The sequence below is a fragment of the Pantherophis guttatus genome, chromosome 8, assembly GCF_059756535.1.
Source record: "Pantherophis guttatus breed Tessera chromosome 8, ASM5975653v1, whole genome shotgun sequence".
Taxonomy (NCBI): domain Eukaryota; kingdom Metazoa; phylum Chordata; class Lepidosauria; order Squamata; family Colubridae; genus Pantherophis; species Pantherophis guttatus.
The window spans coordinates 49,734,039-49,756,261 of record NC_142070.1 but is presented as its reverse complement, the minus strand read 5'-3'; the positions used below and the strand labels follow the sequence as shown (position 1 = coordinate 49,756,261).

Here is a 22,223-nt window from a genome sequence, read left to right as displayed (position 1 = left end):
GTTATCCAGCTTTGGTCTTTTTTTCCTACCAACGACTGAATGCAAAGCTTCCCCCCTTTTAAAATAAGCAGAAGAAGAACCAGATCTGTGACTTGGAATACTCTTGGAGTCATGATTGTGAAAGATGCACAAGTGGAAGCCCTAGTTAAAACACTTTCATTTTGTGGGGTCCTTAATGCTCTCTGAACTTTGCAGACATTTCATTACCAAACTAGGTAACATCATCAGTGTCAAAAGGGAGTGGGGTTTGCTCTCTGTTTATTTATTAGTGGCTTGCCTTGTCAATTACTGGGAGTATTCACTTTACAAGAAGATGCCTTTGAAGACAACTCAAAGCCCATTTAATACCCTATTAAATAGCCTTCATATTGGAAGTGAGAACAGCTAAAATTGTACAATGCCAGTGTTGGAGACACTGAAGTGATTCTCAGTAGACTTCTGGGTGCAATTAAAAGTGATGCTTTTAATTTTTAAACCCCTACATGGCTTAACTTCAGAACTACCTTCTCTAGATAGAACTATCCTGTCTGGTTTGATTCACCCTTAAGCGAAAGTTTGTGAAGTAAAGTTGTAAAATGAAAGAAATGGGAATCAGAAAGAATTATTTTCTGTAATGTCCCACATGTCATGGAACAGTGTTTTCCAGAATTCTGTATTGTATTGTTATTTTAATTGTGTTGATTTTATCAATGTCTTGTACTTAGAGTTAGTTGAACAGGATAGATGATAGATGAAAGAATGAGTAAATAAAGGTTGTAAAACAGAATTACTCTGCTTTCTAGGCAACAGTGAGCATGTATTATAATTAAAAGAATAATTATACCATGGCTACAGGAGACCTAAAAGGAAACTTGCATAAGATAGAACAAAAACTTCGGGTTATAAATTATCCTAGTGATGTGGATTATATGGGGTAAGTGGAAGCATATTAGTAGTCAATTTTTGGTATAAACATGGCTTGTTGGTGACTCACCTATTGAATTTTTCTGCTCAGCAAACAACCATTCTTTGTTTTTAAATAATGTACAGTATTATCTGAATGTAGCAAAGCAGTCTCTTGTGATCAAAACAAACTAGAATGGGAACATATGATTTGTTTAAGAGTTTCCTCTCTGGAATTTTCTGGATGAAAGAAGTAACATTATTTATGTGACATTGATGAAAACTAAATGATGGAAAGATGTTTTGTTGTATCATTCTATGGACAAGAAAATGAGTTTTTGGATACATTCATTGTTAATGATAAATTATTATATCTTCTGTATTACTTTTTGTTTTAGTTGGTTTCCAGAGAATCTGATTTAATGGAAACTTTGTGCAAGAAAAATTGCCCGCCCTGTCCATTACCATCCCCCCCAAACAGCCCAAACACTGCTACCGCTGCCAGATGTCCCACAGTGGTGGCAGGGATGTGAAAATGGGATGGATACAGTTTCTGCCACCTCCCTGCTGCCCCTGAATAGGCCAAACTTTGAACAGCTTGGAGCTTGGTGCAGTGGTGGTGGTGGTGTATGAAAAATGGAAGCCCCCAGCTGCTGCTACTCTGCATTCTGCCCACCTGTTTGTTCACTCACCTGGTTCTCCCTGGTGAGTTGTCCCCACAGTGAATTGGCTGTGTTGAGTTATCCTACGATGACTTAGAGCCAATGAGTTGGCAGAAGAGACTTGGTGGCAAGCTGGCTATGCCAAGTTGGCTGTGCCGAGTTGTTCCATTCCGATACAGAAGAAAGTCTGTATTTTTTTTAACAAAAATAATTTTACCATTAGGCAATTTTTCTGTCTGCTCTGGTGGCTTATAATTAGAAAATTAAATAAGAAATAAACAATAATTGAAAAATAAAAGCTATATGTAAAGTTGATAAGTGTCTAAAGAGAGTTGGGCTTTGTCCTTTTGTTTGATCTCTGTGTTGTCGTAAAGTGAAAAAAATTGTTCTAACAGATTTGTCATCCTATTCATTTATAAATGAATCATAATAAAATAAATAATTTGTTTCCATGCCATAGCATTTATTTTTCAATAAGTATTTAGCTAAGATTACATTAACTGTTAGATGATTTTAAACTGGCGATTATTATTGTTGTTTAAACAGATTCCTACCATTTTATATAAGATACTAAACTTCAATGAAATTCAGAATACAGTATTTAAAATAGCACATATCAAGTGCATAGTGATTTGTTGTTGCAACATCTCTCTCCATATAAAAATTACTTTTTGAATCTCTTTAATAAAACTCAGTATATTTTACCTAGGCAGTGAATGTTTTGTCTAAAGTTAAAAAATAAACCCAGTCCTCTTTGGGAAAGGCTTAAGAAACTACCGTTTCAATTTTTGTTGTTTTTACATGTTAAAAAGTAATGATGCACTCATTCCAAAAAATGCAGATTAATGATTCTGAAAACAGAATATAAAATAGTCTTAAATAAATGTAGCCATGGTCTCCTGATAGTGTTTCAGAAATATAGAAATAAAACTATTGTGATAAAGTGGGATATAAAGGTTTCGAATTATCAGTAATTTCTTATTTCTTTTCCCTCCATTACAGGTTGGCAAAGGGTGATCCATCTGTATTTTTACCAATCATTAGCTACTGTTTCACATCATTCTCAACATATATTGCAGAACTTGTAATGGAATCAGGGATGGAACTTACAGCAAAGAATGATTCACGTTTTGTTGATGCTATGTATAAGGTATATATCTTAAAATGCTAATGAGGCAATGTTACCATTAATAGTAATGAAGAAGTAAAAGTGTCATTATACCTTAAATTTAAACAGTTTAAATTTTACTGCATTATGGCATAGTGTTATAAGACTTGAATTTCTAAATGCTGTCTTCTAGCTAACATCTATATGTTGGCCTCTAGCTAACATCTCTATGCAGAGGATGCTTTCTTCCCCAAAGTGTGACCTAGAATATTTGGTTATTTATTCTTTATGCTTAAAGAAAAGTGCTCATTTTTTTTGTTCAGAGAAAGTGAGAATTAGAGCAATTTCTCAGTACCCAGAGAAAGGGTCATGGAAAGAAGCAGGCCTCTGGAATTTTATGAAAAGGCGCTTCCCCATACCTACTGTAGCTGAGCAGACATATACCATATTTTCCGGCGTATAAGATGACTTTTTAACCCAGGAAAATCATCTCAAAAGTCGGGGGTCGTCTTATACGCCGGGTACCTGAATCTGAGTTGCTGGCGCTGACCGATGACACTTTGGGAGCGCCGGCAACATTGAGGGGAAGCTGTACTCCAAATTAGTTCCAACCTACAAGAGGTACCAGGCAGTGCGCGGCCCACGAGAAAGGAACGCGTCCCCACTCTACCCCAGAATTCGGGTCACCTTCCTTTCTTTCCCAGCAGTCCACGGTGAAAGCGGCGCCGCGGTCGACCTGGGCCAGCGCCTTGCACACCTGGCTCTGCGTCTCCATTATGAGAAGCTCCATGCGACTTCGCATGTCTCCGCCCCAGTCGCGCAGCTCTCGCAATCCGCTCACCGGAGGAGCCATGAAGTACTCGCACCGCCTTGCCAGATCTTCCTTGTCCTCCTTTCCCCATGGCTTTTCCAGTTGTAATTGTTGCTGCTGCTGCCACCGAGGCTGCTCCTTCATCTCCGCCCGCCGCACCAGACCCAGCCCGGCCAGCACCGCTGTGGCTCCCGCAGTCCAAACGGATCGGCACCCAGGCTCGCAGGCGAAGGGTGGGAGTGCACAGCGCACTTTCCTGGCTTGGCGCCGATCCGGACGGCTGCAGAAGGAACTGGGCACCGGCTGTCATGTCTTTTCTGCTGTGCGGGATTCGGCACCTGGGCTCCCAGGGTTTAAGCCTCCGGGCCGGCCCGCGCTGCTCCAGGATGTTCGCTTCGGGCTCCTTGGAATCGCTGCCAGGCAGTTCTTCCCGTTGGGGCGATGGTGGGTGGCAGCGATCGGCGTCGCTTGGACTGCGGGAGCCACGGCGAACTCCTTCCCCACGAGGTATTGCTCTGCATTTCACCACCTCTTCCAGGCTCGCAGCCACCCACCATCGTCCCAACGGGAAGAACCGCCTGGCAGCGATTCCAAGGAGCCCGAAGCGAACATCCTGGAGCAGCGCGGGCCGGCCCGGAGGCTTAAACCCTGGGAGCCCAGGTGCCGAATCCCGCACAGCAGAAAAGACATGACAGCCGGTGCCCAGTTCCTTCTGCAGCCGTCCGGATCGGCGCCAAGCCAGGAAAGTGCGCTGTGCACTCCCACCCTTCGCCTGCGAGCCTGGGTGCCGATCCGTTTGGACTGCGGGAGCCACAGCGGTGCTGGCCGGGCTGGGTCTGGTGCGGCGGGCGGAGATGAAGGAGCAGCCTCGGTGGCAGCAGCAGCAACAATTACAACCAGAAAAGCCATGGGGAAAGGAGGAGCAGCGCTAAGTTACCTTCCGGGGTGGAGGGGTGTGTGTGGAAGAATAGGTGAAGCTAAAACGGCTTTCTCGTTCATCCCGATGTCGGGAGAAGCGGCTTGAGGGGCGCCCGAGCTTTTAAGATTTTAACCTGGGCTAATCGGGCGGGGGAAAGAAGTGCTCTAGTCTGCAAATGAGGCAGGGCCTTGGGTTTAAAGGGTGGGGGGGGCAGAGAAACTTTCAAGGCAGTTTTCTCTCAGCCAGAGGTAGAATCTGAACGGGAGAATATGGGCGTCGCTGCGTGGATTGCATTATTTCGCTCATTTCTGGAAATATTCCTGCGCCCCTTTTCGCCTCCCGGAATTATGTGGCTCCCACCCACCCCACCCCACAACAGATCTGCGCGAGAGGCCAGAAAACTGTGGGTTTCGTGTGTGTGTATGTAACAAAAGGTACAGATGTCTTTCCCCCCTGTTTCTTTCCGGCTGCAGCCTTTCTTCTGAATGGGGTCGGGCTGGATACGCCGCGAAAGAGATCGGCTTGGGGAAAAAAAAAACGGTCTGCCGCCTTTACCACTACCTCCCCTCTCCACAAACACACACTTTTCGTTGTTGTTTGTTGCTGATAACATTCCCCCTCTCTCCCCCCCCCAATTCCACGGGTTCAAAGCCGCCAAGAGAGAGAGAGAGAGAGAGAGGGAAAGAAAGAAAAAAAGAATTTTGATTCTGCCGGCTTATCGCGAAGGCATTGGAACAAGCAGCCTAAAACTAGGAGGCGTGTAAAGTCGCGGCTTAACGTTGCCGCAATGAGACTTTGGTGCCTGTTTGTGTGGACGGTGTACATGCTCGCCACGTCCTCTGTATCGAGACCTCTTTTAAAGCTCCTTTTTGATAAACCCCCCTTGTGCCTCTTCTCCGGGTTTCTTGGTAACTGGGATCCGCTACACGTGCAAAACGGAGTCCCGAAATGGCTCTCCCGAGGTTGCCCGCTCTCACCATTACTGCAGCCGTCCAGATTGGCGCCAAGCCAGGAAAGTGCGCTGCGCACTCCCACCCTTCGCCTGCGAGCCCGGGTGCCGATCCGTTTGGACTGCGGGAGCCACAGCGGTGCTGGCCGGGCTGGGTCTGGTGCGGTGGGCGGAGATGAAGGAGCAGCCTCGGCAGCAGCAGCAATTACAAGCGGAAAAGCCATGGGGAAAGGAGGACGAGGAAGATCTGGCAAGGCGGTGCGAGCACTTCATGGCTCCTCCGGTGAGCGGATTGCGAGAGCTGCGCAACTGGGGCGGAGACATGCGAAGTCGCATGGAGCTTCTCATAATGGAGACGCAGAGCCAGGTGTGCAAGGTGCTGGCCCAGGTCGACCGTGGCGCCGCTTTCACCGTGGACCTCCTTGGAATGCTGGAACCAGCTGGTTGCTGCGCGGAGCTTCCCCCAGGCATCCAGGGAGATATTACCGACGCTCTGACTTCCCCAGACCGGTGGAGCTCGCCATCAGTGGGGGTCAGCTGGGTAAGTCGGAGTGTCGGTAATACCCCCCTAGATGCCTGGGAGAAGCTCCACTCAGCAGCCAGCTGGTTCCAGCATTCAGCAGCATGCAGCCTTGACTAGATCGGCACAGCTTTCTGTCAGTGTCATCAGTCAGTGCCAGCAACTCAGATTCATGAAGTGTGCGGATCTCAACAAGGCTGCATGGGTGAAGGAAAAAAACCTGGTACAAAATAGCCCTCTTGCCACTACACGTAGCGTAGCCCATTACCTTTCTCTACAGTACAGCAACAATACATACAGTACAGCAACAGTACATACAGTATAGTATACAAATATAACAGTCAAGACCCCATCATGGCTCCACCAGCAAGAAGAAAGAAATATGAAGCCAGTTTTAAACTTAAAGTTGTAAACTTTGCCATGGAACATAATAACTGTGCTGCTGCAAGACAATATGGAGTAACAGAAAAGATGGTTCGGGACTGGAAAGCAAATGTAAAAGCGTTAAAGAGTATGCCAAGGGGTAAGTGTGCATTAAGAAGAGGCACCCCACATTGGCCAGAACTCGAAAAACATGTAGCAGACATGGTGAATGAGCACCGCCAAAACGGTTATGTAGTGACACGAAATAAAATACGTTTGTTTGCACTTCAGTGGGCCAAATCTAACCCAGATCACAGCAACAGATTTAAGGCCACTGTATCCTGGTGTACTAGATTCTTGGAAAGGCATAAGCATTTGAATTAAAATTACCATATTGAAATCAAATCTGATGTTTTTTAATTTTTATTTGGTGTGCGTTGGAAGAGGGGTAGTCTTATACGGCGAGTATAGCCCAAACCCTATATTTTAACAGGAAAAGTAGGGGGTCGTCTTATACGCCCAGTCGTCTTATACGCCGGAAAATACGGTAAGTACCGGTATTATGAAAATAAATTCCTTTTTTAAATCTATCCTCTGCAGCTTCTTCGTGATCAATTTCAGTACAAACCAGTCCTGTCAAAACAGCAGTTCCTTCAATATGGCTTTGCAGAAAGAAAAATACAGATTGTTTGTGATATTATTAGTTACATTTATAAAAGGCACAAAGAATTCAGTAACATGAATAAGGTATTGAAAATTAATTTTGTTAATTTTTAAAGAAAAAAACTAGTTAATATAAAAAATTCTTAGCATTTTAAAGAAAAAGCTAGTTTTCTAAACTCAGAAAAATGTAATAACTCACATTTTCATTTATTAATGTTTTTATTAATTAAATCATTGCCTTTTAATTTATATGCCACTTACTAAACACACTATAATTTAGAGTTTTTTTCTTTCTGATGTTTGGAACATTACAATTTTATTTATTTCATTCTTTCATTTAAATTTTTTTCCTACATCTGTCTTGCAGTTAAAGTTGCAATGGTTTTAATAATTACTAAATTAGTTGTAAATTTATTCAAATTTATGAGAAAAGTTTATTGCACTAATAGCTTTGTGTATGAAAGTTTCCACATGTATATATAGGTTTCCAAAAATTTCCCTATCCATAAATTGTCAGAATATCTCATTTTTCTCAGAACAGTTTTTGGAGAGATAGTTGTCCTTCCTCCCATATTATCTGCTGACCAGTGCTATTCCATTAGTGTATTGATATGATTGGTATGAATTATGTATCATCCATCATGTACTTTTAAGATCCTGAATTTCAGGAGACTGATGTAATAAACATACTCTGGTTTGCATAAAATGCAGTTCTTAGCATAACTCTGGATATTGACTTTCTATATCTTATAGATAAAAATCCAAACAGAAAAGAGAACCCATTTGGTTAAATCTCTATCCCACACAAGTTTTTCTAATCAGTCTGTTACTGTAGCTATCAGTACTGTGGATTTGCAGCAGGTAGGAATATTCAATATATTTTAATATAAGAGTTAAATATTTTTCATGTTATTTTAAAATATTTATCCTAATGGATATTTTGGTGTTCCCAGATACTATTTTTATGTTTTATCTGTTTTCAGCATAAGTAGCTTTGTTGTTAATAATAATGTTCAGGGAGGATGTTAACTGCTTTATGCTATCTTACCGAACTGATTATATAATTTCTTTTCTTAACTTTGCATCCTTGTACTGTAAAATGACTTTCAAATGGTCATAGTATAATCAATCAATCAATTTTTATTACAGTCACAGGCCAGCATTACAAATAAAAGCATTAAAAACAATAATGATAAAAACAAATATAGCAATAGCACTTAGATTTCTATACAGTACTGCTTCACAGTGCTTTACAGCCCTTTCTAAGCTGTTTACAGAGTCAGCATATTGCCCCAACAATTTGGGTCCTCATTTTACTCACCTCGGAAGGATGGAAGGCTGAGTCAAACTTGAGCCTGGTGAGATTTGAACTGCCAAATTACAGGCAGCTGGCAGTCAGCAGAAGTAGCCTGCAATACTGCACTCTAACCACTGTGCCACCATGGCTCAAAAAACAGACAAAATAATATATTATGATTAGTGGTGGATTATCAGTGGCTGTTCATAATTTAGATACAACTGTTCTACGTTTCATCTTAATCAGTTTAAGAAGGCTGTGTAAAGACTTCAGTATATCAATCAATGATTGAGGTGATAGAATGAAGATCTATTGATCTATTTTTCCCCCTTAAACCGCTGAATCTGGCAATTCTGTCATCTCTTATCTTAAATTAACAGTCTGCTAATGGATTATTTTTCACTGAATGAGGACAGTCATACAAAGATTGCTGCCTAGGAAAATTGACATTTCTATTCCACTTTACTCTGATTAATATACAGCAGAGATAGAGATTAAAAGGAACAATTACAATGGATATTTTAAAAATGGGCTCTCTTTTATTAGCGTATCATTTGTTGGCTGTTTTTCAATCCCTAATTTGAGCAGGATAAGATATTTGGTTATAGTGGATTTCTCAATTATGAATGAATTTTTTAAAATAAAAATAAATTTTCTTAAGAAAGCATATTAAGAAATCATATCCATCACTAACCACATACTCTGTGAAATTTATGAATTTATGAACTTGACACTTAAACTGATTCTCACAATTATACAAATGGAACTGATGTTCAAAAAGAGGGCCTACCTTGCCCTTGAGGCTTGAGATTACCTGTCTGTGTAATATTAAGGAAAGCAAGTATTTGTAGTAAATATCAGTGCAAATATATTCCACCGATACATTAAATCAAAATGCTTTTTAATTGAATCAATTTTGTTTAATTCATCCTTTACTATTACTTTGGGTGGGGTCTTTTACATGGACAGAAACCTCAAATAGAACGTCATAAAAGTGTAACTAACATGCCTGATGAAATCATCCCTGAAGATTTCATCAGTGAAACGCTGCAGGAAGTGAAAGATTACGTTGTAAATAAGGTTGAAGTTTTGGATTATGACACTGATGTCTTGGATAATATAGATGTACAGGTAAGCCCATTCTTATTTTCTTAGGCCAATTCTGCTTGTTAAAACGACATTTGAAAACCAATGTTTGTAGTAGTACTAGGAGACAAATCATAATTGAATAAACATTAATATGACTAAAGCTATTTAGATAAAAAGCTTTTGCATTACTATATTGAACTGAATAAATTGATTATGTCTAATGAATAAATATAAAGAATTGGTTCTAGAGTTCTATAAGTTTTGTCGCTTTGACAAGGCAATCATATGGTGCAGGAAAGCATGAAATATGACAAAAATAATCACCTTTTCCCCCTCGCCACTTTTGTCCTGTGGAAGTCCAGCTGCACTCAAATGGAACTCAGCCATGGGATCAATGAAAATACAATATTTTCTATCGTTTATGTATTTCAGGCAATGCATGTCAGGTAATGAATGTTTTGCTAACTATCCTTTCTTCTACAGAGCAGATCTAAAATCAAATCTGAACTGGCAACAGGTTATATGTGAATTATTAGAACTTTCACCAGTCTTTTTTTACTTATAGGTTGTGTGGTATGAGTGCTAGTGCACAGGGTTCTAGTGAATGAACCAGCACTGTGGATATGCTTTTTGACTTCATATGGAGGTCTTTACATGTTTCATGTAATTAGTAAAAATCTAAACTTGTGCTATGACTATAGTGAATGAAAATTATGTTATTTTCAGGTTGTAAAGAAGGACAATGAATTAGAAGACTTGAAGAGTCAACTTGCTGAACTGCAGCAAAAGTTTCATTCATTGAGCAGTGTGGACGAAAAGTTACAGACTTTAGAGAAGAAATTGCAAGGGAAAATTGTTATAGAAGAGAATGAGTGGAATAATCTTTTGAGCCGTGTCCTCCTCCTTGAAACACAACTGTTGCTTCATTCGAAAACAGTATGTTTTATTATGTACTTTCCTCTGTGTTAAAAATTAGAAATACAGTAATCTAATATTTAATTTTACTTTTAAGGATTATCTGGCTTAACTATTAATTCAGATAGCATAAACTCTCCATATTTTATACTGCACGAGGTTATCAAAACTAAAGAATGTTCTTTTCCAAAGACAACCTTCTAAAATATTATTTTTTTCAGTTATAATGGAAAGCCTATAGAAACTACTGAAAATAGTAACTCTATTCCAATTGCTGCTCTTAGTAATACATTTACTATTACTTCATATTAATGAACATAATTGTTAATGTGTGGAATATTGCTGTGTTGGCTATTCATCACTTTTCTGTATTATTTGAAAATTCTCTATTTTAAGTAATTTATTTTATTTTTAATACATTTCTAGTGCTATGCTAAAATGATATACAGGTTTCTGCTTCTCAAAGCATTATTTTAAAATTGTAAATTTGAATCAGAGAATGTATAACAAAGAGGCATTATTTTTGTGTTCAAGATAGGATCATTGTTGCTTTTCTTAGTGTTTGTCCTACATGGTTTCAGGAGTGATTGGTTTTGCAAGAGATAGTTTGTTTATCAGTTGGCTGGTCACAGAGTCTTATACCATTAAAAGAGAGTGACTCTCAGCTGGGTTCTGTGCCTGAGGGAGAATTAGAAGCTGTTTCTCCCTGCTCATAGCCTACCACTTTAACCATTATACCCTTCTGGCTCTCTTAGTGTTTGAAAATACATTGGGGATTTAATTACTTTGTTTTTTAATGCAAGGGTTTTGAATTCATACTAAAAATATCCCAGTAACTCTTTTGTATCATAGAAAAAAAGTAGTAGATCTAATCCATGAATGTTATACTATCAAATGTCAATAGTATAGTACTAGAATTTTTGATGATATAAGCAGTAAACTATGCAGTTCTTAACCATATTTAATGAACTACAATTTGAAACATAATCTACAAAAATATCACTTTAACTCAGGTTGGATAGTGTTTCAATTCAGCGTTTGAAGGTTATGTTAATCACATAATACCAATTCACGGATTGTGATACTGTAACTGCAGTAAAATAGGAAGATTGGATTTATATATCTAAGAATTTGATTCCTGAATTAATTATAATTTTTGAAAGTTAAGACTATTGAGTATGCTACTAATATGTTATAAAATGATTATAAAATAACTTAGTTATTGCAGAAGTAGGACTGAAAACTTCAAAATAACTAGTTGTTTTACAGAATAATTCATGCGTTATTAACAGTAAAATATTTTTCAATTTCAGGCTGATTTATCTACAGCATTAAATAATGTGAGTGAAGAAGATTCTTCTAGCAGAAACATGACTCCATCTTCTGGTAAGTACTTCTTGCTATCAGTCTGCTTTTTTTTTTTTTCCCTAAAATGCTATCTAATTGAATATGTTATATTGCATGGAAATTTAGTCAAACTGAATTTTAGTTACTATGGCATATAGTGTAGTCATTTTTTAAATACTTTAAATATTATTGCTATTTAGCAACTTAACTAGCTATTTAGATTTTAGTTATTTCAATGTTTTTAACAAGATTTTCAGAGAACAAAAATAAAAATTTCTGACAAATATGTTCTGTGGTATTCTTTCAGATAAAGAGTCTGAATCAGGAACAAATTTAATCTGTCTCTGTGGTTTCAACTGTATTGTTTAGTATTTTAATTGAAAATTGAATTTTTATTTTCTCTAAAGCATTATATTTTGGTACTAAGCTACAGTACTTCTGTAGAAGTATCAACCTATAAATTAATTTTAGTGTATGACAGTTGAAAAAGTTTTGAAGTATAATAAAATACAGATGCTGTTTCTAAGATCTGAGATCAATCCGACAATTTCATATGCTTTCTTCCTTTAGACAGAATTAACTATTATTTTCTCAATATAAAAAGATTGGCATTTCCATATAGGGGTTGGTTGATTTTTAAAAACAACTTGTAGCTACCTCAAAAACATAGGCAGAAAAATTACAGATTCACATCTTGTAAATTGTAATTCTTTGAACTCTGTAGAAAAGGATTCTGTTGGGAGTAAAGTAATTTATCATGTTGCATTGATTATAATACTGTAATAATTTACATTATAATAGTCACCTCTGAATTCACCTGAGAATATTGCTTTACAAGTTCTTATCAGTTTCTTTTATGAATATATTTTGTAAATCAGACTATATGATTAAAATGTGTAAAGGTAAAGCTGATCTTTAAAATCTGAGTTTTTCACAGATAAAAAGAAAGTAGAATTGCCAGACAGTCCTCATCAGTCATCTGGATATAGTTCATCTGTATCTGCAGATCCATCTCCCAAAGCCCTGGCTGTTAATGATGATGTTGTGTCAGAGGTTTCAAAGGTAAGTTAAAACTGACACACACACACACACACACACACACACACACACACACACACGTATATATATTGGCAGAGCTATAGAAAGTTTGTGATTTTATTTGTCTTTGGTAATGCAAGTGTACAAAGTTAAAACTCTTGCTTTTAAATTGTAGGAAACAACAATTCAAAAAATGGAAAGAATAAGAAAAATGTAAGTAAGATGATCCAGTATTATTTTTTAGCAAATAAGATTTCAAATGTAGATACAGAATACAGAAAACAATTTAATGGACCTTGATTAAAGCAATATCGGTGTCACGTTCCAGTGTTTAGCAGCCAAGAAATGCAGACAACAAAGTTAATTGGGCACTTTTTATCTTGCAAGCTGGAAACCCGACACAGAGTAACAAACAATGAAGAAAACAAAGTCAGTTCTACTGTGGTTTAACCCTCCACCCTTAAATGCTCTCTACCTTGCCCCCACGGTTCCACCTCTAGGCCCGCACCGTATACTTCCCACCCCTCATGCATTGCCAATTTGCCCATGTCTTTGCAGTATCTGAGCTTCTTATCTGGCATGCCATGCTCTTTTCTGGCATGTCAGGCTCCCTGCACCTGTGCACGCTCTGCCACCCATATGTTCTTCCATGCATCAGCTGTTTGTGAAGCCCGCAGCTGAGGTGGCTGTCTGAGGACTCCATAGATGTGGCAGGCTGCTCGTAGATGTGCCTGCCCTCTCTGCCGCTCGGCAGGGGGCCTGTTTATGCACCCTGCATGGCTCAGTTGGGTGGTATGCGGGTGTTTGGTGGGTGTGGTCGGCAGGCTTTGACGCATGTCCCAGCTGGCGGCTCTCCTTTCCTGCCCAAATAGCAGTCCCAGGCTGGCTGGCGACCCAGGGGCTGACATGCGGCCCTCCTACCACAGGGATGACACCTGGAAGGCAAAGGACACCATGAGACGTCTCCTGGATACTAGCCCCCCTCCACCTCCTCCTGGTTTCCTTGGGTTTTGTTGATGAAACCATTTCACCAACCAGGATGGTCTTATATCGTCGCTTTTCACCCACGAGGCTTCTGACATTGCACTAAATACTGTAGTAGGCCCCTGTGCCTACAGGAGTCCAGGATCCATTCCACCTCGTAGTGGAGCTCCCCTCCCACTTGTATGGGTGGGGGCACCTGGCTTGGGGGCCCCCGTATGGTTGCTCTTTTCACTGGGTGTAGTAGGCTGCTATGGAATACTGGGTGGGTTTTACCTAATAGGTTTTTAAAAAGTTTTTTTTATTAATAATACAAATTAAAAACATTGAACATAGTATGATGTCTCCGGTTTAAACATTTTTGTCAAGTTTTACCTTGCAATCAATACAATTCCTTATCTCTATACAAGTTTTACACTATTTATCACATTTCAAACATGTAGATTCTTTCATCTATGAAGGTTATATCAATACCAAGTTCGTTCCTTTTTATCACAGAAAACTAACATTAAAAACGTCTAAACATTCAACTCGTCATATTCCTTTATCCCAGCATTCCTCCTCCTATCCAGCCAATAATAAAATTTGTTCCAAATTTTGTAATACCTGTTTCGTTCTTATCTTTTAAGTTTCAGAGTCAACGTGTCCATTTTCATGCATCGTTGCTCCGACATTCTTTACTCTTGGGACATCTTCACTTCGATTGGATTTCACTGAGTGCTCATCAAACTTTTTCTCCCTCTGCAGCCTAGTTCCGCCTCCTCCCTCTGCGCATGATCAGTTCTTTTCACTTAGTCGATATGGTAGGACTGGAGTGCTAATTAGTCTGGTAGATTAACATTAATTAATTCATTTAATTGGAATTTTCAAAGAAATAATATACCTTTATTTAAATTAAGGGGGCTGCTGGAGGCGATTGTTACAATATCGGCAGTTTTTTTCTATTGATATTGAGTCTGCTGCCACTTCTAAATAGAAAGCCGTTTGCCTCACTAATTGCTCAGCAGCGATCCGCTTTGAAGTGGACGCTGTTCTTTCAAAAGCAAATTGCCGCGGTGTGAGAGCTGGTTAACTGGCGTGCTGGGATAACCGCCTATACCATTGCAGCCTCTGTTTGCGGCATTGGAGTTCCTGCAACAGAAAGTCAGGCTCCAGGAAAGAAAATAACTAAAATTGGCGAGAAAACAAACTGCCGCTTGTGATAGCCGGCTATTTATGATGAATAAATATTGAAGTCTGCCTGTCAGGCAAAGCTATCAAAGGCGAGATCGCATTACAAAAGTAATTATTTGAGAAAAAAATAAGACGCTTGTAAGCGCTATTTTCTTTATATCTGCATGAGAAAAATCAGTGAGCTCGAGCACTCAGCAGTTTAACATTGGCTGAATAGAAATTTGAAAGCGCCGCCATTTTAAAGTACAAGAAATTCCGTTGGCCGTTTATCTCTATATACTGCGCAATTATCAACTGCAGACTGAAGAGGAAGTTCACCTCAGGGAAGTTTTTTTACAATTCATTATAATTTAAAAAAAATATATTATTAATTAAATTGATTGTTATATATATACATATATAATTTTATATATATATATATATATATAAAAATTAATTAATTGCTTACCTATTTACATTAATTCTCCTGATTAACAAATATGGCAGAGGATGAATTAACTTCTGAATTAGAACAAGTCACTACTCCTCCTAGAGTACCTTTGCCCCAGCCTCTAAGAAAAAAACGAGGCAAAACCAAACATGTGTCTATTCCTTGTCAGGATAATAATGGCACACAAACTAATAGTCTTAAAAGTTCTAATATGATGGAAAAACGTAGGCATAATCAATTAGAACGCCAATTTGAAAAGGCCCAGCGCGCAGCGCAATTGGTGCCTATTACATCTCAGTCTGAAGCAGTTAATCTTCAGCAATCTGAAAATACAATGCCTCAATTAAATGAGGAAGATTCAAATGTGTGGGGTCAAGATAGTATATCTATAGAACCACAAAGTCATTGTTTAATTGATGAGTCAAGGAGGCTCGCACCTCAAGGGCCTATGTGCTCAGGTCATTTACATATAGCTGAACATATGATTCATGGTCCACCTGAGGCTACTTTCACGCCAACAGCCTGAGGGGAGAAGAAGGCCCAAATGGTAGTAATGCCATGGATTTTCAAACATTAGTTTCGCAGACAATTTCTCGCATATTTCAAGCTGGTCTGCAACAAACCGGCTATCCTTGTCAGTCTGGTGCATCCACCAGCACTAACTGTCGACATCAGATACATCCCCAACAACAGCAACAATCTGTTAATTACTTTAATCAAGGAGATGAACTTGATTGTCTAGAAGAATTTGATATGTCAGATGATGAAGAGGAAATGGTTTCAGAAAAGCCAGCATTCCAAGGTATTTTTAATCCAGCCTTATTTAAGTCATTGTTGCGTAAGGCAAAATTAGCTACCAATTTGGGTGTCAACATAGAAAAAACATCTGAGTCAGGTGGCCAACTTGACCATAATAATACTTTATTTAACTTACCCAATTCGGATTTAGATTTTGTACCATGTCCAGATCTTTTCTCACAAATTATACAAAAACCATGGGAACACCCTAGTTCTACATCGGGACTGAACAGTTTTGATAAAAAATTATATTGTGTTGCTCCTGAATTGGATGAATTACTACAATTACCGTTGATAGATGAACCTGTAGCAACATTAACTTCATCTTCTGTCTTAGTTAGCGAGGTTGGGGAAGGCCTTAAAGTAGAAGATAAAAGAGCTGACATGACATGTCGTAAGACTCATCAAGCTGCTGCATGGGCAATTAGAGCAGCAATTTCTTCTTCATTCTTTAACCGTGCCTCTCTTATATGGCTGCGTCAACTGAGGGAAAGATTACCACCAGGAGAATCTAGAATTCAACAAGACATATCAAAACTTATAGCAGTAGCAGAATATTCTGCTGATGCATCATTAGATGCAGCAAAATTCACATCTAGGGCTCTTGCTTCATCAATTTCATCACGCCGACTCCTTTGGCTGAGACATTGGAGAGCAGATTCAAAATCTAAGTAGAGGCTTACATCAGCACCTTATAAAGGTCGTTCTTTATTTGGAACTTCACTAGATCCAATTCTCATAGAAGGAAGAGATAAGAAGAAGGTATTACCTTCATTATATAGAAGACCGGACCGCAGATTCTCGCCTTATCAACGTCAATCCTTTCGTTATGATCAAGGATCTACAAATGCCTTCACACAGCGTAGTAACCCACAACTCTATTCATATGGATATTCAAATGATAGGAACTCCTTTCGTGGAAGAGGAGGACGTCAAAATTTTTTCAAGAGACCTTTTAGAGGTACCATGTCACGACAATCACGTAGAGGCAAGTGACTCGAAAGATGCCCTTCCCACTGGGGGCAAACTTCAACATTTCTTTCACCAATGGGAACTATCTACGACAGACGCATGGATATTACATACAGTGACAAGCGGTCTCACTTTGGAATTTACCTCCCCCCCACCACAAAGGTTCCTACAATGTACATGGCACAACCATCCATCTCAAAGAGAGCTGATGAATACAGAAATTCAACATCTAATCCAGATCAATGCAATCGAACCGGTTCCAAAACATCAAATTCGAACAGATTTTTATTCCAGTTTCTTTCTGGTACCAAAAAGCTCAGGGGGATGGAGGGGAATTCTGAATCTGAGACAATTGAACAAGAAAATATTATACAGAAGATTCAAAATGCATTCACTAAAGTCATTACTGGGATGCATCAGACAAGGCGACATAATGCAATCAATAGATCTCAAAGAAGCATACCTACACATACCAATTCACCCAATGTACAGACAATATCTCAGAATCGAATATGCGGGCAGGCATTTTCAATACAAGGCAATGCCTTTTGGCCTTTCCTCCGCACCGAGAACATTTACGAAACTTCTGGCAGCGGTAGCGGCTTCTTTCAGATTAATTCCAATTCGTCTAGTATGTTACCTAGACGATATTTTAATACTGTCGACATCAGAGACTCAGGCATGTCGAGACAGACAGTTAGTAATAAAATCTTTACAAGCTCATGGGTTCACAATCAATATGGAAAAAAGTCACTTAGTCCCAACAACAAGAATTCAGCACTTGGGAGCTATAATAGACTCAACAAAGGGTATGGTATACCTATCTCAAGACAGACAGAACAGTATCAAAGATCTGATTACTCAAATACTATCTCAAAAGAAAACTACATTACTAACACTGTCTCAACTTCTAGGCAAGCTAATATCAGCAATTGCAATAGTACCCTGGGCTCGATACCACTCTCGCAATCTACAGTGGTTTCTACTGCCATTTCAAAAAAGACAAACAGCGCACACTCTATACAAAGTGTTAGTACCAAAAAAAGTCAAAATGTCTCTTCAATGGTGGTTACCTTCTGCAATTCAGCAGGGATCATTTTTTCTTCAATCAGAACCAGTAATATTGACAACAGATGCCAGCTTGTACGGATGGGGGGCCCATCTGAAGGGTCTATTAGCACAGGGAATTTGGTCTCCCTTAGAGAAGAAACAACCAATCAATTGGTTGGAATTAAGAGCAGTAAGAATGGCATTAAACCATTTTCATCATCTTCTAGTAAACAAGCATGTATTAATTCTAACCGACAACATGGCCACGAAGGCGCATGTGAACCGTCAGGGAGGAACAAAATCAAAAGATCTCATGGAAGAGACAGCACAACTGATGTCTTGGGCAGAGACACATTTAATGTCAATAAAGGCAGAACATATATCAGGAGAAAAAAACCAACAGGCAGACTGGCTCAGTCGTGGAAAAATAGATCAGTCAGAGTGGATGCTTCATCCCAATGTATTCAGGGAGATAGTTCAGAGGTTTGGAAAACCAGTAGTAGATCTGTTTGCGACACTACAGAATGCACAGCTCCCAAGATTCTTTGCGAGGTTTCCAGTGGCAGGAGCAGAAGGCCACGATGCTCTAAGATCTCATTGGCCAGTAGGGCTTATGTATGCATTTCCTCCAATCCCAATTATTCAGAAAGTAATTCAGAAACTTCTGGAAGAAAGAGCAGAGATGATATTGGTAGCGCCATATTGGCCACGCAGGCCATGGTTTGCAGAAATACTACAACTATTGATACAAAATCCATGGAGAATACCACCAGCAAAGATGATTCTCATTCAAGGAAAGGTTCAACATCCAAAGCCAAATTGGTTAAAATTGACCGTTTGGCGATTGAAAGGATCAAATTAGCAAAAGATAATCTTCCTAAGGAAGTAATTTATACCATTCAAGCAGCCAGGAGACCATCAACAACACGTATTTATAATGCTACTTGGAATACGTTTGTAAAGTGGTGTATAGAACATCATGTTGATCCTACATCGGCTAATGAAATTGAAGTATTGTTGTTTCTTCAGGCTGGGTTAGAGAGAGGTCTTGCACCCTCTACGTTGAAAAGACAAGTAGCAGCACTAGCTACAGTTTTAGAAGGATGCAATAAAAAATCTCTTAGTCAAGACAAGAGAATTAAATCATTCCTAAGGGGTGCAATGAATTTAAGACCACTTAAGATTCACAGATATCCTTCATGGGATATCAATTTAGTATTACAGGCGCTTACAAAGTCGCCATTTAAGCCAGTAGCTTCAATAAGTATAAGATGGCTAACAATAAAATTAGCATTCTTAATAGCAATAACATCGGCACGTAGAGTATCAGAAATTGCAGCTTTATCTATTAGGAATGATTTGTGCACTTTTTACCCAGATAGAGTAGTACTAAGACTAGATACAACATTCATACCGAAAATAAATTCTTATTTCCATAGAGCTCAAGAAATAGTTCTACCAAATTTCTGCCCAGATCCAAAACATACATTGGAAAAAATGTGGCATACTCTAGACGTACGTAGGTCTTTAATAAGATATATAAAAAGAACTGCAACATTCCGTAAAACGGAAGCATTATTTGTATCCTTTTTACCTTCCTCGATGGGAAAAAAAGTATCTTCCAATACAGTAGGAAGATGGATTAAGGCATGTATATCAGCAGCATATGCTTCACAAGGGGTAAAAGTACCTAGTAGAGTGTTACCTCATTCAACACGTAGTGTAGCGACATCAGCTGCATGGGCCACCCAGGCATCAATAGAAGAAATATGTAAGGCAGGTACACGGGTCTTCTATTTCATAATTTGTAAAACATTATAAAATAGACTCCTTTGCGTCAGCTGATGCAGCATTTGGGAGAAGAGTATTACAATCAATAATTTCCCCACGACAACAGGAAAAAGACTTAGAAACCCACCCTAATAGACAAAGCTTGGGTATATCCCAAGAGTAAAGAATGTCGGAGCAACGATGCATGAAAATGGAACATTGTCTCACCTGAATGTTCATTTTATGATCGTTGCGACAACATTCTGACCCACCCTTAGGGTATTGGTATGGTGGTCGTGGGGGGTGTTTTTCATTACTCCTTCTGCAGTTGATATTCTGCGAAAAGCATGAAAAGAAGTCAAGAAGTGACATCGTGAAAAGAACTGATCATGTGCAGAGGGAGGAGGCGGAACTAGGCTGCAGAGGGAGAAAAAGTTTGATGAGCACTCAGTAAAATCCAATCGAAGTGAAGATGTCCCAAGAGTAAAGAATGTCGTCGCAATGATCATCAAATGAACATTCAGGTGAGATAATGTTCCATTTCCGCACAAGTTAATATTTTAGCTAATACTTCTCTTTATTTTTCCACGTTTTACCTAATAGTTGAGTGAGTTTGAGTTCCACTGTGACTGGATTGATGACCCTCACAATGGGGAATAGCTCTAAGAACTTTGGTGCTAGTTTTCGGCAAGGTACCTTGAGCTTGAGGTACTTTGTGGAGGATACATTTGCTCCTTGATGTGAAATTGGGTTTGTGGACTACGCTTTTTATCCACTTGCACTTTGTAGGCCTCTGTGGCTGTCCGTAAGGCCCCTCCTGACATTTTCCCACACACATTGCATGCCAGCAATCCACTCGTTCAGGCTCACTTCAGCAGAGATTTCCCGAGGGCACTCTGGTATCTGGACAAAGTCAATCCCATTCGCTATCCAGAAAGGAGTGAACCCGGTGCTGCTATGCACCGTGTTGTTATAGGCCACCTTGGCGAATGGTAGTAACTTGGGCCAGTCAGTCTATTGGTACCGCACATAGCAGCGGACATACTGTTCCAGCATCGCATTGGCTCTCTCAGATGTTCCATTGGTGGCGGGGTAAAAAGCAGAACTGAGGCCCTGGGAGGATCCCACCATTTTCAAGAATTCTTACCAAAACCTAGCAGTAAACTGTATCCCCCAATCAGAGACAATCCTCCTTGGCAGGCGATAAATGTGCACAATGAACAGTTTTGCTAGCAACCGGCTGGTGACCCAGGGGCTGACAATCAGATGAAGTGAACAGAATCTTTCATTATGTGCAGGCAAAACCTTCTATTTACTATTTTACATATGCATAAATAAATAAAAATGCTCAAAGAAATGCTCAATTTCAATTGTGCACACCACTCAGACTTAGTGGACATTCCATTTTAACTGAAACTCCTCCCTCATCAAATTATGAGTATACTGTACATGTGTTTCCCATACTCCCATGAGGTAGTATTTTCTTTAAATTGTATTAGACAATAAATCAAACTAAAGTTCTTTATTATTAAAGCAATGAGACATATTTTTTTTATTTTTGGAAGACATAGGAGATGCTTTAATAATAAAGTTTAAAGTATTTATTTGCTAAACTTTTTTTTTATTAGCAGTGCTTTGCTGAAAAAAGTAATCTTCAATTAAGTAGTAATCTGGTTTGAAAAAGCAGTGATTTTTTGTTGGAAAGTCTTTTTTTAAAAAAACTCATAATTTTTAAGTTTCTAGTGAGAAATATTTATTGATATGGAAAATTAAAAAGTCATTTAACATAATAGAATACAACTGTTCAATCATATTTCTATAAATTTACCAATTTTAATGTAGATACAAAATTGCTACTGTTTTTACATTTTGGAAGAGTCATTTAACTGTTTATGTATTTTATGTTTTAAGGGTTGAGGAAACTTCAGAATTGTTGAAGATTTCACGTAACACCTCTTCAGAATATTCTTCTCAACCAGAGAATTGAAACTATGTGTGTCCATGAACTTTTTTAGAACTCTTTGGATCTTTTTTGTTGTGTTTGGGATTGAAATTATTTAAACTGTTCCTTTTTTTAAATATATATTTTGTATATATGTGTGCCATTGATAGGTATCATTTTATTACAAATAACTCAATATGTGGCAACATTAATGTACCCACAGTCTATTTTTGTAACAAACTTTTCTGGCATTAGGTTAAATGATACATAGTATTGACAACAGGCTCAATGACTATATTTTATATTTTGTTGGAAATATTTTAGCTGGGGTTTGCATATTGTACCTAAGAAAAATATGTATATGCCATCAGTAAGTGTGCAAGTCTTTTACACATATTGTATATATATATATTGTTTTTAACATATCTTAAATACATGCAGATATATTTTAATATTTATCTGTGATAAGAGCAGCAATATATTTCAGCTTTCATTGTGCATGATAAGAGTAAAATATATTTTGATAAAAAGTTATTCAAATAAA

At 38.8% G+C, this 22,223-nt stretch overlaps 1 protein-coding gene across 6 annotated transcripts in view; it reads left to right on the top strand.

Annotated features, from left to right (window-relative positions):
• Positions 1–22,223, top strand: part of CEP44 (centrosomal protein 44) — a 23,106-nt gene extending 883 nt beyond the window's left edge. The window contains exons 2-11 of one of the 6 annotated variants that reach the window (XM_034401332.3): positions 783–913; positions 2,547–2,694; positions 6,815–6,961; positions 7,631–7,738; positions 9,144–9,305; positions 9,990–10,199; positions 11,492–11,564; positions 12,463–12,587; positions 12,739–12,776; positions 21,649–22,223. In XM_034401332.3, the coding sequence (XP_034257223.2) occupies positions 825–913; positions 2,547–2,694; positions 6,815–6,961; positions 7,631–7,738; positions 9,144–9,305; positions 9,990–10,199; positions 11,492–11,564; positions 12,463–12,587; positions 12,739–12,776; positions 21,649–21,724 (1,176 nt within the window). In that variant the 5' untranslated portion in view covers positions 783–824 and the 3' untranslated portion in view covers positions 21,725–22,223. Of the gene's footprint in view, positions 1–782; positions 914–2,546; positions 2,695–6,814; positions 6,962–7,630; positions 7,739–9,143; positions 9,306–9,989; positions 10,200–11,491; positions 11,565–12,462; positions 12,588–12,738; positions 12,777–14,173; positions 14,307–16,992; positions 20,262–21,648 lie in introns of those variants that run through there. The other 5 variants (XM_087874851.1, XM_087874853.1, XM_087874854.1 and 2 more) reach the window with 5 other exon arrangements.